This window comes from Rhinopithecus bieti, unplaced genomic scaffold (genome assembly GCF_001698545.2).
Source record: "Rhinopithecus bieti isolate Rb0 unplaced genomic scaffold, ASM169854v2 scaffold_26426, whole genome shotgun sequence".
NCBI classification, from domain to species: domain Eukaryota; kingdom Metazoa; phylum Chordata; class Mammalia; order Primates; family Cercopithecidae; genus Rhinopithecus; species Rhinopithecus bieti.
In genome coordinates this window covers 143,389-160,056 of record NW_016811945.1, presented here as the reverse complement: position 1 = coordinate 160,056, position 16,668 = coordinate 143,389, and the positions used below count along the sequence as shown (strand labels likewise).

General features: G+C 44.5%; 1 protein-coding gene across 1 annotated transcript in view; it reads right to left on the bottom strand.

Annotated features, from left to right (window-relative positions):
• Positions 1-16,668, bottom strand: part of EHD4 (EH domain containing 4) — a 78,044-nt gene that overhangs the window by 50,784 nt on the left and 10,592 nt on the right. Inside the window, exon 2 of the mRNA XM_017895432.1 lies at positions 4,366-4,542. Coding sequence (XP_017750921.1) covers positions 4,366-4,542 — 177 coding nt within the window. The remainder of the gene's footprint in view (positions 1-4,365; positions 4,543-16,668) is intronic.

Sequence of the window (16,668 nt, the reverse complement as noted above, 5' to 3'; positions counted from 1 at the left end):
GACAAGAGTGAAATTCCGTCTCAAAACAAAACAAAAAAAATAAATCAAAACTCAAAAGCTAAACTGAGTAAGCCTCGCTTAATTACAAACACAGAAGTAACAAATGGAGTACAAGCCCAGTAAGACATCTGTGTGTGTTTTATGATGGGGGAATCACCATTCAAACACCAGACAGTGGTTATCATCACCATCATCAGGCCCAGATAAATGACTGAGACCTGGAAGGGCTGTTCACACTCCTTCAGCTCAAAAGGAAGTTTCAAGTTATTTTTCACAGAAAACGTGACTTTTCACAGAAAATAACTTGATTCAAGTTATTTTCACAGAACGAAACAGAGGCAATGACGAAGTACATGAGATTAAGAATTTCTTCTGCGGAAGACAACAATTTAAAACAATACTAGATGCCAGACTAAAAATGTCTGTAGCTAGCTGAATTTGAAAATATATACATTACCATTTTTTAGAAAAGGAGACCGAGAAATAACATAACATCTTAATTCAAAAGCAGACTGCAGGGGGAATGTCAGATCCCAGCGAACGCCTGGCACTTCTTGAACTGACCCGAGTACCCTGGCATCTCCGAGGATCCAATGCTCTGGGTGCCCTTGGCTGTCTCCTCCTCTTTGGGGGGCAACTGCCTCCTGATAGCAACCTCTGGAACGTCAACAGGCACCTCCCCAGAGCAGCTCCCAGACGGCCGCTGAGGAATTCGTCCTGAGCACAGCAGTCTGCTAGAGTTTCAGAATGTCCCCCCACAGCCATTTCCATAGAACTCTTTGTGTTCTACACTAAACTCCTTTTATTGTTCAAGTATGGAATGTCTCTATTATATACCTTTTTAGGAATTTATATTCATTTCTCAGAAATGCACCATAGACCCCCTTGTCACTCCTTAGATGCCAGCCTGGGAGGCTGAGACTCAGCCTCTGCTGCTTTGCTTAATGGTGGAGGGTGTTGTCCCCCTCCAGGTATCACCTGGTATTTAACTCTTTTAAAGACGCCGCTGGGGGCAGATGCCCAAGCCAGCACTCCTTAAGGAGAAGGCCAGGTAATGACGACCTGTTACCTGTCGCAGGGAGAGTCTGGTGTGGCTGCCTGGGAGAGAAAGTTCTCCACAGAAAACAAGCAATTTTCTTTACTTGGTGTTACATTTTGACCTAGTTCCCAGGGAAGTATGCTATGTGAAAACAGGTTTGCCTCTAGTGCTAACCCTGTGCTGTTCCCAGAGGGAAGCTATAATTATGTACGCACATTCGAACGCCCTAACTAATTGACTCTTTCTTAACTAACTGCTGTGTGGCGCTGTCCTGTGGATACTACTTAATCAGGCTGTTTACTCTCAGGTAGCTGAGTTTACATGAGGCATGTCCCTTACATGTGAGCCTGACATACACTTGGTAGAAGGACAGAAACTCCTCTTGGCTGGTGCTGAGCAGAGGTGTGGGGTGGAGGACAGGGGAGAAGGGGAACCTGGATTCCAATCCCCTCTCTGTCTCTCCCTGATGGCCTCTCCCTGAGCAAGTCATGTCTTTGCTTTCTGCTTTCTCATTTGTAGACTGGCCACAGTATGGTCTGATATCAACCCCAAAAGAATAATGTACATGAAATGATGTAAGTGATGACTGGGGACATAATCATTGCCATCTTCATCATCATTACCGGAGGGCTATATTAGGGACAGCCTTACGAGTTAAATAGGGGGCACTGGGCAGTGATTCCCAGTCCAAACATCGTACTATTCATTGGCTGGCCTGGGTTTCAATCCCAGCACTGATCTTACTGGTGAAGTGACCCCCTGGAAATTAAAGTAACCTCTTTATGCCTTGATTCCTCCCCCTACATTCAGGATAACAGTAGCACCATGTCACAGGGGTTCTGTGAGGATTTAAAGCTAATATACAAGTCTAGAACAGAACCTGACACATAAATGCCATATAATTATTTGCTATTATTTTTCTATGTGTTATTCTGAATTCAATTGACACTTGCTTTTATTATAAGACATGGATTATTTTCAGCAAGTTTTAAATTCTGAGACATGAGCTTTGCCATCCAAAATCATTCCTGAACACTTCTTTTCTGTACTCAAAAATTTTTTTGGTTAGGAAAAGAAATCATTTGCCAAAACAAAACAAGCCAATAACCAGTCTTCCTGGTTTCTCCCTTGTGAATACGGACTTCACAAAGTGGGAATCTGAAAAAAGTGGCAGCTTATTTCATTAAGCCTTTGTTGGGCAAAAAGAGCCTCAGACAAAGGGCAGTGGCAACGAAACCAGAGGACCCCAGGGAAGCCTTCCACAGAGACAGATCCTGTGCCTTGAACTTTCTGGGGCCTCCCCTTCTGGTCTACTTCCCCTCCACCCTGGGCCACTCTGTCCTGAGAGATCTGGAGAGTTGACCCTCTGGGGTTCTCCCGCCCAGGGCTCAACCTCCTCTCCCACAGTGAGACACTCTGGTGCCAACCAAGGCAGCTCTGGAGTTGAAGAGTAAACTCCTCCTAGAAAAGTCAGCCCTGCAGGTTGGAAAAAATCACCTGGACAGTGTACCTATCACCATCAGTAATAAGATGGAACTTCTCTGGGACTCCTTCCACATCACCTGCACATTTCTGTTCATCCCATTGCCAAGTTTCCTGGATACTTTCTTTGATTTGCAAAAGGAGCATCAAATCAAAAAGCCCCTAAAGGAGAGTTCAGCTCCCCGGAGAGTTCCAACTTCCACAGAAGGCACCTGCGGAGGGGCCTGGGTGGCCCTTGGCCAAGCCAGTGCACAGCATCCAGCACATCATTCATTCCTCAGGCCACGTGAATGGTGTCCCTGGAGCTGCGAGATGAGGTGCTTCAGCCTTTGGGAGGACAGCAGCCAGCTGGGAGGATCCGTTCCTATTTTTAAAAACTTCTAGAAAGGAGATGTGGTCTGTCAGCTCTAATCCTACTTCCTCTCCCTAAAGAGGCTTGGATGACCCTCCGTAGCTCTGTGCCTCCTACAACCCACTCCCCCAAATCAGTCACACGAAAGCTAGACCCAGGAAAGAGGGAAATAGAGGGGTGGGAGGGGGATGATAGGAAAAAAGAGAAAAGCATTACACAAAGGCTAGGGGTAGCAAATAGGAGGTGCAGGAGGGAGGAAGGAAGGCAGATCCAGTGGGAAAGGGCAGAGCTGCAGCCAGGGGCACCAGCCGGCCTGTCCTCCCCACCCCCAGCAGCTCTCAGTTCCACTGGGAACTCTAATGAAAGGTTATGGGAGGAGTACAAATAAAACACATCTCCAAGTAAGGCAGAACCTCAGCGATCCCACAACTTTACATCTATAAAATAATGACCATGTAGGCTGGGTGCAGCAGCTCACACCTGTAATCCCAGCACTTTGGGAAGCCAAGGTGGGTGGATCACCTGAGGTCAGGAATTTGAGACCAGCCTGGCCAACATGGTGAAACCCCATCTCTACTAAAAATATGAAAATTAGCTGGGTGTGGTGGTGGGTGCCTGTAATCCCAGCTACTCGGGAGGCTGAGGCAGGAGAATTGCTTGAACCCAGGAGGCGGAGGTTGCAGGGAGCCAAGATCATGCCACTGCACTCCAGCCTGGGAGACAGAGTGAGACTCCATCTACAAAAAAAAAAAAACCACGTAAGAAACAGCTTTTCATGTTTTTCACTCTGTTTCCCTGGCCCTGCCCTGATAAATAAGGAAACAGCTCAAAGCTGGGAGTGAGAAGCAAAAGCGTCAGCCAGGGAGGTGGGGGGACCTGTCCTGGAGTCAGCAGATAAAACCCAAGTGTCAGGTGAAGCTTAGGGGTCCTCTGGGCTAAGCTCTCTGACTGCAGAAGCCCAGCGCACCATGCCTGAGAAGTGTCCATCTCGCCAGCGCTTAACATTGCCGGTGACAGGGAGCTCACTGCCTCACAAGGCAGCCTACTCCATTTCTGTGCAGCTCAAATCCTTAGAAATTTTTTCCTTATACTGTATAGCCTTTTTATTTTTTAACTTTTTAAAATTTTTGCAGAGACAGGGTCACATTTTGTTGTCCAAGCTGGTCTCAAACTCCTGGCTTCAGACAATCCTTTCACCTCGGCCTCCCAAAGCGCTGGATTACAGGCACGAGCCATGCACCTGGCCCTGTGCAGCCTTACAATGTCCAACCCTGAGCATTAGCTCTACCCTGTCAAGTTACCCAGAATAGGCATAAATGATCATTTCCTATGATAGTCTTTCAAATATCTTAATATGATAAACATATTTTCTATGACTTCTAGAGCAGACAGTCTCTGTTCTTCTGTTTTTGAATCTTTATATGTAAGTGGCAATAATTCAAAGAAAAGGTTTAAACAGCCTGACCGAAGATGGCAGCTTGTTGGTCCTTACCGATTCAGGAAAGCGTTTCCAAAGCGACTGAGCTTTCTAAATGGCTTTTTGGGGTCCACGACTAAAGCATTCCCTGGGGTGCTGCCCTCAGTCTCTCCATACATCACGGCGATGAAGGAGTCAGTGGTGGGCTCCGGACCAATCCTCATGCCTGGGAAATCCTGCTCCAGTAGGTATCTGGGAGAGGGAAGAAGAAGAGAAAGCTTAGCATCTTGTCACAAAGTAAGAGACCAGAAAGCTGCCTGCTATTACCATTTTCTTTACATAATCATTTAAAAACGTAGAAACATAACCTCTAAGAAAAGCACAGTGATCCTCATTTGCATTTCTGTTGATGCAACAGACGCTTCCCCAAGAGAAGTGTACCGCGCTGGCTCCTGGGCATCCTGGAAGCTCTGTTCAGGCTCACATCCCTTAGGGGAGCCTCCCTGATCTGCATGTGGGGACACCTCTTCTGTGGTCCCTGGGTACCCTGTGCCTGCTGCCAGTGTGGTGCTCAGCATGTGTACTACAATGACTTGTTTATGGGCCGTGCAAGGTGTCTGAGATGATGAGGGCAGACCCATGTCCCAACCATGCCAGGAGGGTGATCTTCGCCTTATAAGCCTTGAAGGGGCTCAAGGGAAAAAACCTGCATGGCCTTCTGCAGCTCCCCATTCCTGCTACTAACAATCTATTTGGTCCTAAACTATTTCTTTGTTTCTAAAAAGTTCTGACTGATTCCAATGTAAGCCCACAATCTGTGACTATTCCCAGGGAAAGAGAGAAAGTGCTGAATTCTATCAAAAGCCAAACACAATTTTCCCACCTTTAAAAGAATGAGAAATTAAGCCACCATTTAGACCTACGTTTTCTACGGAAATAAAACTGATTTTTTTTTTTTTTGAGACAGGGTCTTGCTCTGTTGCCCAGGCTGGCTGGAGTGCAGTGCTGCAATCTCAGCTCACTGCTGCCTCAACCTCCCAGGCTCCAACAATCCTCCTACCTCAGCCTCCCAAGTAGCGGGGACTACAGACACACACCACCATGCCTAGCTAACTTTTTGTAGAAATAGCGTTTCACCATGTTGCCCAGGCTGGTCTTGAATGCCTGGGCTCAAGCCATCCACTCACCTTGGCCTCCCAAAGTGCTGGGATTACAGGCATGAGCCACCATGCCTGGCCTAAAATTGAAACTGTTTAGCAACCTTAACGGGCTATATTCTAAACCTTTAATTGATGTCACTGCTAGTTTTAACTTCATTCAAAGTTTCTATGTTCCTGTGAAGTTGTGGCACCCCAGAATAGATACACCATTAAAATATGTCTCCTAAATTTAGAGTAAATCTATCTGATGATATATTTTATCTCTAAATTTAGAGAAAGAATCTGCTAATAGCACGCGGCATTTACTGGTGCTCGCTATAATCCTGGTGCAGCACCAAGCATTCTGTATTGTTTCACTTCACGCTGTGAGGTGGATGATAACATTATCCGCGTTTTATTTACAGGTGGGAAAATGGGGTATCAGAGAGGCCAAGCGGCTTGCCCAAGGTCACACAGTGGATGTTTGAGTGGAAGTGGAATGCAAGCAGTCGGACTCTAGAGCTTGCACTATCTTCAGAAATGGCCTTGAGCTACTGGTTTGCTCAGGGGTGAAGAGCAAAGCAAAGTGCAGGGCCTCATCTCAGGGGGTGGCACTGGGCATGAGGCATGAGGATCCCCATTTCTTCTCAGGTGAGGGGAACAGCTCTCCACACAGTCCCCCTGCATGGTCCTCTGGCCACCCTGACAACAAGGGCCAGCAATCCCTACTCGCCCTGGAGGAAAGCTGGGCTCAGGAGGTGCTACCGTTTCAAAATGTGTTCAGATTTAATTTTTCAAACATCTTCAAAAGTTTCTCAATCAAAACCTTTCTGTCCCTAATAGCCTAGAAATATTTATGTTGATCAATTCGTACACATTCCACACAAATCTGAGCAATACTGGTAAAAGTGACTGTGAGGGATGGCCCACCCTGTGAAACTCCAGCCTCTGTGGAGTGTATCCAGAGCACGTGGACTCCATATACCCACGTGAATGTGGAATTTAGGTTTCACAGCCCCTCTGGGATCTCAGGTGTGAAGTTATTCAACAGCGAGGCTGGAATTTAAAGCCAGATCACACTCTTGCCTCCCCTCACGTCCAGTTGGATTTTTATGCCCTGTGGCCTGGATGAGGCCATGTCTGGAGGCTGGTAGGAGAGACCGAGGGAGGGGAGACTGCTAGGGAGGGAGGGGCTTGGGAGAACAGCAGCCAGTGTCGCCCGGCTCCCCGCAGCACACACAGTTCTCAATTCACGAAAATGTGAGGTGTGGGAGTGGGTTTGAAGCTTGACAGGCACTTTGCTCCAGAATCAGCGCTAACAGCAATGGTGGGCTGGCCAAGACAGCCTACAAAAGGTCATGGATACTGATTAAAGGGATGAACCAGATGGGAACTGCAGCGTGTACTTTTCGGGGAAGAGCTCGGTGTGGAGCTCCACCTTGGGTGGCTCGCGGCAAATGGGCCCTTCTCGGCACCTTCACCAAGCCCGGCCAGGAGGAGGCCCTCCAGATTCCAGGCCAGGGAGGTGAGCATACGGATACGGTATTTAAGCAGTGAGTCCCCAGCTGGACAATCACTCACACAGCACAGGTGCTGAAGTCAGACATCACTGTCGAGGAATGCCTGAATTACTTTCTGATGTTTCATTTCTATACTAGCACAGCAAATCCCACTACTTTCGAAATAACAGGAGTTTCAAGGAAAAATATAAATGAAAAAATTGTTTAAAGAAGAGCAGATGGTTCCTAAGTAAGAAACTCCTAAACCAGAGTTTCCTAAGTAGCGACCCTATCGGACAGAACTTTAACAATAAATTATTTCTAAATTGTGCTTCAAATGTGAAATAATTTGAAGTTGAAGGTGACCCCTTTGACTGTGACCTTGGTAAATCAATCTCTGGATCTCAGACACGGAGGAAGAACTAGAATTAGGAAGAATTACTGTTACAAAGCTTGCTTGCATTATCAACTTGTTTGGTGATACTTTCTCCCACAGATAATACAAAGTTAACATTCAATGTTAAATTTCACTATCAAAGAAATACCAGTAAAGACACAGCATATTAACACATTTTTAAAAACTCAGAATCATCAATGCTGGCAAGGGTCCTGTGAGATAAACACCCTTATATATGTTGGTGGGGGAATAAGTTGGTCTAACTTCACTAAAATGCAATTTGACACTATATGTTAGAAGCCTTTAAAATAGGGGTCTTGCTGGGAGTGGTGGCTCGTGCCTGTAATCCCAGCATTTTGGGAGGCTGCAGTGGGAGGATTACTTGGCATAGGAGTTCAACACTAGCCTGGGCAACATGGAGAAACCCCATCTCTACAAAACATACAAAAATTAGCCAGGTGTGGTGGCGTGTACCTACAGTCCCAGCTACTTAAGAGGCTGGGGTGGGAGAATCGCTTGAGCCCAGGGAGGTTGAAGCTGCAGTGAGCTGTGATCACGTCACTGCACTCCAGCCTAGGTGACAGAGTGAAACCCTGTCTCTAAATAAATAAGTAAAAAATAAACTCAAATGGGGGTCTTGTGGAGTTGACCTCTAACAGCTCGTGCTGGTGTTATTTGAGGGCTTGTTTCCTCTCCTCTCTTGGGCTGTCATTTCCTGCAGGGCATGGTCTATATACTCAGTACTTTAGAAACCTGGAGTCTGGTAGGAATGATTTGATTCAGGCTCTTATCTTTACAAACGACAAGACTGAGGGTTAGCGCAGGAACATGGCTTGTTGCTGGTCAAACTCACAGGGTGGCGACACAGGACCCAGGACCTGCAGCCCTTTTCTCCTGGCCCCAGGCTTCAGCTCTTACATCAGGCACAGCAACATCACCCTGGGGTCCCACACTGTCCCCAGCTCCCTGGTGTTCTAAGCAGGACCTGGCAGATCCCTGAGTTGACATATGACACTCTAAGCTGATTGCCCTGAAGAAGATATTTCACTAGGGGACTGCAGAAACTCAGATTCATTTATGTCACACTACTGGGTAGGAAGGTACGTGTCAGTGCAGGGAGGGAACTCGGAACAACCAAGACACCAAGTATCTGACATGGAAAAAGGGAGAATGAAGTGATGGATCCACACACAGCAAGCTGGAAGGGAAGAGTCTGAGCTGATGCTGAGGTGCAATGCGCATAAATGGGTCAATCACACAGCCACACGGGACAGCCGGATCAACTGTGTTAGACATGTCTCACGGCGGGAGTGCCTCAGAGGCTTTCCCAAAGCTACGAGTTTCAGGGACTCCAGTGTTATCTGCAATAACAGCAATTCAAAGGAACAAGAGGACACAGGAAGACCACTGTGATTCAGAGCTGATTAGCCCCTCCACAGGCATCCTGTGCTTTGGAGACTTGATTTTTGTCCTTGGCTCCACTTTGCTCCCCCTTTCCTGTGTTCTCGGAGAGGCCTGCCAATTCCAGCAGTGATTGCTCCAAGGTTCTCGAGCCAAGCCATCCACATAAAAAGGTAGAGACATTTGGATTCCAAGCAGCTGGGCGGAAGGGATGATGGGGTGGATGGGAGACCTGACATCCCCTTATCTTGGTCCAATGAGGTCCCCAGTTCAGACTTATCCAAGTGGCTCTGGGGCACCCCGGCTGGCAGCACTCAGCCTAAGCTCACAGAGCTACTTTGATGCAAGAGTATATATGCATGGTATCTTCTTTTTTTCATTGCTTGGGCTAGAATTTTTTTTTTTTTTAACTTCATAGAAGTGAATGTCATTTATGACAAGGGGAAGAAAAAAACTCTCAAGATATTGAAAACAGAGATACTCTCAACATGTCCAAGCACCATCTTCTCAACGATGAGCTTAAGAATGAATAAAAACCAAACAAATCTAAGTGGCACAATATCCAAACTTTGATTCCCCTGGATATTCATCCTGCATTATCTGGATTTTGACTGTCGCACTAGTGCCTGGAGTAGTGGGCAAACACTACACTTTAAAGAAATATACCTAATGTTTGAGGACTCGTTATGTGCTAAAGTCTTTACGTGAATAGTCTCATTTCATCCTAACTACCTTATGGGCAGGTACTATTTCTATCCCTATTTTACAGATGAGGAAACTAAGGCTCAAATGGGTTAAGTGGTTTATTAAGAGGAAGGATTTCTTACTAGTCCTATGAGGACACCACCCACTCTAAATCAGAGCCTGAGAGGCCAATGGGTTCCACTGGGAATGTTTACAGGAATGTGTCCTATGAATCATAACAAATACACAAATGTAAGATTTTAAAAATAATACGGCACATATATTTTCAGTGTTGTATGAGCATTATTTTTAAATTCTCAAGCCAAATCTAAAGAAATGGTTTGTGTGGGCTGGGTGCCGTGGATCACGCCTGTTATCCCAGCACTTTGGGAGGCCAAGGCTGGCGGATCACAAGGTCAGGAGATCGAGACCATCCTGGTTAACAAGGTGAAACCCCGTCTCTACTAAAAATATAAAAATAAAATTAGCCGGGCGTGGTGGCAGGCGCCTGTAGTCCCAGCTACTTGGGTGGCTGAGGCAGGAGAATGGCGTGAACCCGGGAGGCAGAGCTTGCAGTGAGCAGAGATCATGCCACTGCACTCCAGCCTGGGCGACAGAGCAAGACTCCGTCTCAAAAAAAAAAAAAAAAAGAAAAGAAAAAAAATGTGGTTTGTGTGATGATAAACGGGATCTTAAAACATGTTTGTGCATACCCTGGCATCTGTGCATGGAGTTTGGGGGTTCAATTCATTGCTATTGCCTGAAACATTTTTAAAATAAGTGTTGGAAAGTTTCATGTAATGTATTTTTCTTGATAATACTTACTTGACTATTTCACTAGGAGAGAGATGAAAAGGAAGGGTTGGTTCTTCTACTCTGATTTGATTTGAGCCTGGAAAGATGTTTTAAGAGCAGTTTCTGGCCGGGCGTGGTGGCTCACACCTGTAATCCCAGCACTTTGAGAGGCCAAGGCAGGCGGATCACCTGAGGTCAGGAGTTCGAAGCCACTCTGGCCATCTCTACTAAAAACACAAAAATTAGCTGGGCATGGTGGTGTGTGCCTGTAATTCTAGCTACTTGGGAGGATGAGGCAGGAGAATCGCTTGAACCTGGGAGGCAGAGGTTGCAGTGAGCCAAAAAATCACACCACCTCATTCCAGACTAGGTGACAAAGTGAGACTCCATCTTAAAAAAAAAAAAAAGAAAGAAAAGAAAAAAGAGCAGTTTCTATTGTTCAGTCTATCCTCGTGTTTCACACCAGGAAAAGAAGTGGGAGAATCAAGAATTTATTACTTCTAAAGTCTTATAAGATAGGCCAAGATATATAAATATTTCCTAGCAAAACAGTACGACCTGCACTACCACTGCTTCTAGATACTAACAAATGACAGGTTACTCTGAAACCGTACTGTACAGTTTAAAATGCATTTCACACATTCAGCTTATTTCATCCTCACTGCCATGGGAGCAGGTATTTTTATCCCTAGTTTATAGAGGAGAAAACTGCTTATGGCAAGTTAAATAGCTTACAGGAGACCACATTAATACCGGGTAATGACTACTTTTAACATTTTGATGTATTTCCATCCCGTCATTTTTCAGTAAATGTAATTTTCCTTTATAAAAGATTAAAGTTAAACAATTTTGCATCTTGATTTTTCACCATCAGTTTTCCTCATACCATTAAAATTCTTTGAAGACATGATTTTAATGGCTGCATACTATTCTAAGTTGAATATGTATCAATTTATTTTGTCATTTTCTAACTGTTAGGCATTTAAATAGCTTCCCATTTTTTGTTGTTATAAATAATGCTGAGATAAACATCCCTGAACAAACATCTCATCTACTTAAAAAAGTCTCCTTTGAATTACTGAAAAACTAAGTTAGGCTGATCTTCACTTACTTTTTTTTTTTTTGAGACGAAGTCTTGCTTTATGACCCAGGCTGGAGTGCAGTGGCATGATCTCGGCTCACTGCAACCTCTGCCTCCTGTGTTCAAGCGATTCTCCTGCCTCAGCCTCCCGAGTAGCTGGGATTACAGGTGTCCGCCACCATGCTGGGCTAATTTTTGTATTTTTAGTAGTAATTTTGTAATTTTGTATTTCACCATGTTGTCCAGGCTGGTCTCGAACTCCTGACCTCAGGTGATCTGCCCGCTTCAGCCTTCCAAAGTGCTGGGATTACAGATGTGAGCCACCACACCAGCCTCACTTACATTTGAAATGTGAAAACTAAGTTTTACTTTCATTTTTCCTTTAGTTAAATCATTGACATATTATCACCAGGACTGTTTGTTCAGGTGATGTCACCTTTGAAACTGCTGTGCCTACTAAAGGAACGGTCATTAGGTCATTGAACCAAGAAACTAGAATTTGTTGGGTAAAACCTTTCGCATCTCAGGCGATTTTTGCAGCTATGGATGGGATTTGTACTCCTCAGGGATGAGATGTGCTTGAAAGCACACTGCTGTCTATCTAGTGCCATTACCTGTAAGTTGCTCCACTCCACCCTCCATGCTGTTTTGGGAGGAGGGTGAAAGAAAGGGAAGGCAAGTTTATTGGAATCAAATCAGTTTCTTCCAGTCCTGTTTGTTCTTCCAGTCTTTCACTCATGTAATGAGTATTTGTTGAGTGTTTTTGACGTTGTGACTTGTAATTTAGGAATCTGACAACAGACTAGGTTGTAAACTCTTTGATCTGGAAGCACTGTAAATTATCATGAGGAGGTTATGGAACACAGCATATCCCAAAGTTACTTGACTATGGAACGCTTTTATTTTCTTTGAACACTTATGAATAATCTCCCACAATTGCATTCCACAGAACATAAGTTAGGAAAAGGGCTAAAACGGCATCTAACAAAAACTCTATATCCATTAATTTTTTTTTCTCCAAATAGAATCATTTAAATGAATCCTTTCAAAATTGAGTCAATAATAATTTCTTTTTTTTTTTTTTTTTTTTTGGAGAAAGGATTCTCCCCTCTGGGTCGGCCCAGGCTGGAGTGCAGTGGCGGCTCTCAGCCTCACTGCCAAGCCTTCCGCCTCCCGCGGTTCACGCCATTTCTCCGGGCTCTCAGGCCCTTCCCGAGTTAGCTGGGACTACAGGGCGGCCCGCCTCATCGGCCCCGGGCCTAGGGTTTTTTGTATTTTTTAGCTAGAGACGGGGGTTTCACGCGTATTAAGGCAGTGATGCGTCTCGATCTCCTGACCTCATGATCCGCCCGTCTGGGCCTCCCAAAGTGCTGGGATTACAGGCTTGAGCCACCGCGCCCGGCCAGTAATATATAATTTCTTAATGCAATTAATTTATAGATAAGAAGCCACCAGCTGACATGATCTCTTAAGGTGAAATAACAAAGGCAATACCATTAAGATTAGAAGCTTGATATGAATGCCTACTTCCTGGTATTATGAAATATGGAACAGAAGGGGAGACAAAATAATCATGAAGGTAACTGACACAGTTATCAATCTAGAAAACCTAAGAGAATCTACTGACAAGCTGTCAGAATAACTTCTTGAGTCAAATGACCAGATATAAAACAAAAATGCACAACTCAGTAGCTTCCTTACATATCAGCAATATCCCGCCAAAAAAATAAGAGAAATAAAAAGCCCATTCACAAGAGCAACCGGGCACAAAATACCTAATACATTAATAAGAGCTCCATAGGACCTGTATGAGTAAATCAATGACTTTTCCAAGAAGGTCACCATTAAAGCAATGGTGAGCTGCTGCTTGGGAAGAGCAAATACAAAAATGTAACTTAGAGACAGAATGCAGTTCCAGTACAAATAGGTCCCAGTGGGAATTTTTTGTTTGTTTGTTTTGAAGAACCTAACTAAGGAAGTTCTTCTCAAAGAATGACAGAAAATGAGAACTGATAGCATTTGGAAAATAAAAAGTAATGAGCGCAGAAGGGTCTTGAGCTAAAATTATTAAAAAGTATTTCAGGCCGGGCGCGGTGGCTCAAGCCTGTAATCCCAGCACTTTGGGAGGCTGAGACGGGCGGATCACGAGGTCAGGAGATCGAGACCATCCTGGCTAACATGGTGAAACCCCGTCTCTACTAAAAAATATAAAAAAATTTAGCCGGGCGAGGTGGCAGGCGCCTGTAGTCCCAGCTACTCGGGAGGCTGAGGCAGGAGAATGGCGTGAACCCGGGAGGCGGAGCTTGCAGTGAGCTGAGATCCGGCCACAGCACTCCAGCCTGGGCGACAAAGCGAGACTCCGTCTCAAAAAAAAAAAAAAAAAGTATTTCAAAGTGACAATATTTAGGATGGTATGGCACTGGCATAAGAATTTACAAACAGAATAACAAGAGACAAAGGTCCTAACAGACCCAATATAGTATTTAATAACTTAGCATATGAGGAAGCCTCATGTGACAGCAGAAAAAGGTAGAATTATTTAATAATAGTGTTAGAAAATGACAAAAGACAAAAAAAAAAAAACCCACAACAAATATAAATGAGACAGATTTTACTTCCAGATGGGTTAAAAGATAAATATTTAAAAGTAATCCTATTTTAAAAATAGGCAGGGCACAGTGGCTCACGCCTGTAATCCCAGCCCTTTGGGAAGCCAAAGTGGGCAGATCATTTGAGGTCAGGAGTTCAAGACCACCCTGGTTAACAAGGCAAAACCCTGTCTCTACTAAAAAATACAAAAATTAGCTGGGCATGGTGGCTCAGGCCTATAATCCCAGCTACTTGGGAGGCTGAGGCATGAGAATCACTTGAACTGGAAGGTGGAGGTTGCAGTGAGCCGAGGTCGTGCTATTGCACTCCAGCCTGGGTGACAGAGTGAGAGTGTCTCAAAAAAAAAAAGAATATGAGTGAAAATTTCCTGAGTCTTAAGATAAACAAGGATTTTCTAACCAAAAAATAAAAGATATGATAAAAGAGGAAAAATTGTTAGATTTGATCACAAATATTAAATATATCTGCATAGAAAATTATTACAAAATTACAAGGCAAATTTTAAACTGGAAAACACTTTTACAGTTGTGACAAAGGATTGATATCTGTTATTGTGAAAAACATTTAAATTTATTTATAAGAACAAGACCAATACTTCAAATGAAAATTGGACAAAGTTCACAGACAATTCACAAAGTAATACAGACCACTATATATTTTATAAGTTCAACATCACTAGTAAGAAATAAGCCAATTAAAACAATTCTGTCCTGACTGAGTGCCCCAAGGCTCACAACTATAATCCCAGCACTTTGGACTTTGCGAGGCCGAGGTGTGAGGATCGCTTGATCCCAGGAGTTTGAGATCAGCCTAGACAGTACAGTGAGATCCCATCTCTACAAAAAATAAAAAAATTGGCTGGGTGTGGTGGTGCAATGTACCTGTAGTCCCAGCTACTCCAGAGGCTAAGGTGGAAGGATTGCTTGAGCCCAGGAGTTTGAGGCTGCAGTGAGCTATGATGGCATCACTACACTCCAGCCTGGGCAACAGAGCAAGATCCTATCTAAAAAAATTTTTTTTTCCTATCAAATTCATTGTAATTAGTTTTACTGGCAGTTTGGTGAATTACTGATCCTCATATTTCTGGTGGGAGTCTAATTTGGAATAACTTTCCTAAAAAAGGATAGATACATAGATTTAGGAATATATATAAATCTGAAAAAAATATATACATACATATTTTTTTGAGACAAGGCCTCACTCCGTTGCCCAGACCGGAGTTCAGTGGTACAATCTCGGCTCACTGCAGCCTCAACCACCTGGGCTCAAGTGATCCTCCCACCTCAGCCTCCCAGGTAACTGGGACTACAGGCGTGTACCACCATGTCCAGCTAAGTCTTGTATTTTTTGTAGAGATGGGGTTCACCATGTTGCCCAGGCTGATCTCGAACTCCTGGAGTCAAGTGATTTGTCTACCTTGGCCTCCCAAAGTGCTGGGATTACAGGTGTGAGCTGCTGCGCTCAGCCTATTATCTATATTTTTTGAGGCACTAATTTATGTTTAGGCTATTCTAAGAAAAAAAATAGAAATATAAAGATTTATGGCCAAAAATGTTCAGTTCATTGCAACATTACGTGTAACAGCATAAAAACAGAAACAACCTAAATGTTCCAACCTGTACTATAAATTATGATGCAGTCATTGAAGTTATTTCTGAAGACTATATAATGACATAAGAAAATGCTCATCATATCATATTAAGCAAAAAGGAATCCCATTTATTAAATTATATTTATATAATCCTCAGTTTTGTGAGCACGACTTCTATGTCTTCTTCTAAGTCACTGAGAGAAATGTTAACAGATGGAGTTTGGAACAGATGGAAGGTTCAGCAAAGTCAGCCTCCCTTTTCTGGGTTGAGGCTAACCCTCTTCCATTCCTCCGTTAACTGAAACTTCATCTAACAATGGTTCCCAAATGTTTCCTAGGGGAGGGTGCATAAGAATTACTGTGAGAGGTGGTTTAGAAAAACAAAAACAGATTTTAGAGCCTGACCCACCGAGATTTCAACTCAGGAGGTCTGAGGTGGGGCCCTGGAATCCATGTCAAAAGGCCTCCAACTGATTCTGATGCATCGCCACGCGTAGAAAGAACCACGGCCTTCTGGTGTGAGGTTTTGAAAAGTATACTGGGCTGGGTGCAGTGGCTCAAGCCTGTAATCCCAGCACTTTGGGAGGCCGAGACGAGCGGATCACGAGGTCAGGAGATCGAGACCATCCTGGCTAACACGGTGAAACCCCGTCTCTACTAAAATACAAAAAACTAGCCAGGCGAGGTAGCGGGCACCTGTAGTCCCAGCTACTCAGGAGGCTGAGGCAGGAGAATGGCATAAACCCGGGAGGCGGAGGTTGCAGTGAGCTGAGATCCGGCCACTGCACTCCAGCCCGGGCGACAGAGCGAGACTCCGTCTCAAAAAAAATAAATAAATAAATAAAAATAAAAGAAAAGAAAAGTATACTGAATACCTTTTATAAGACAGCTTCTGAATGTGACTTAGGGAAGATAACGTCAGGATGGAAAAAGCCTTTCCCTCCTATCTTTCTCCAAGTACTCCGTTGCTGCTTGTCAGGTGGATGATGTGATGACTGGCCCAGTTGCTGGCCTGCAGTGCCTCCCTGCTTGGACTGCAGCTGCCAGTGCATCCCCGCCCACCCTCGCCCCCCACCCCCTCGCTTGCCCTGCAGTTCCCTGCCCTGCTCTTCAGGGCTTTTGCTCCAAGTCTTGTCTCCTCTGTGTCTTCTGAGATGCCAGCTGCTCCCTCTCTATGGCTT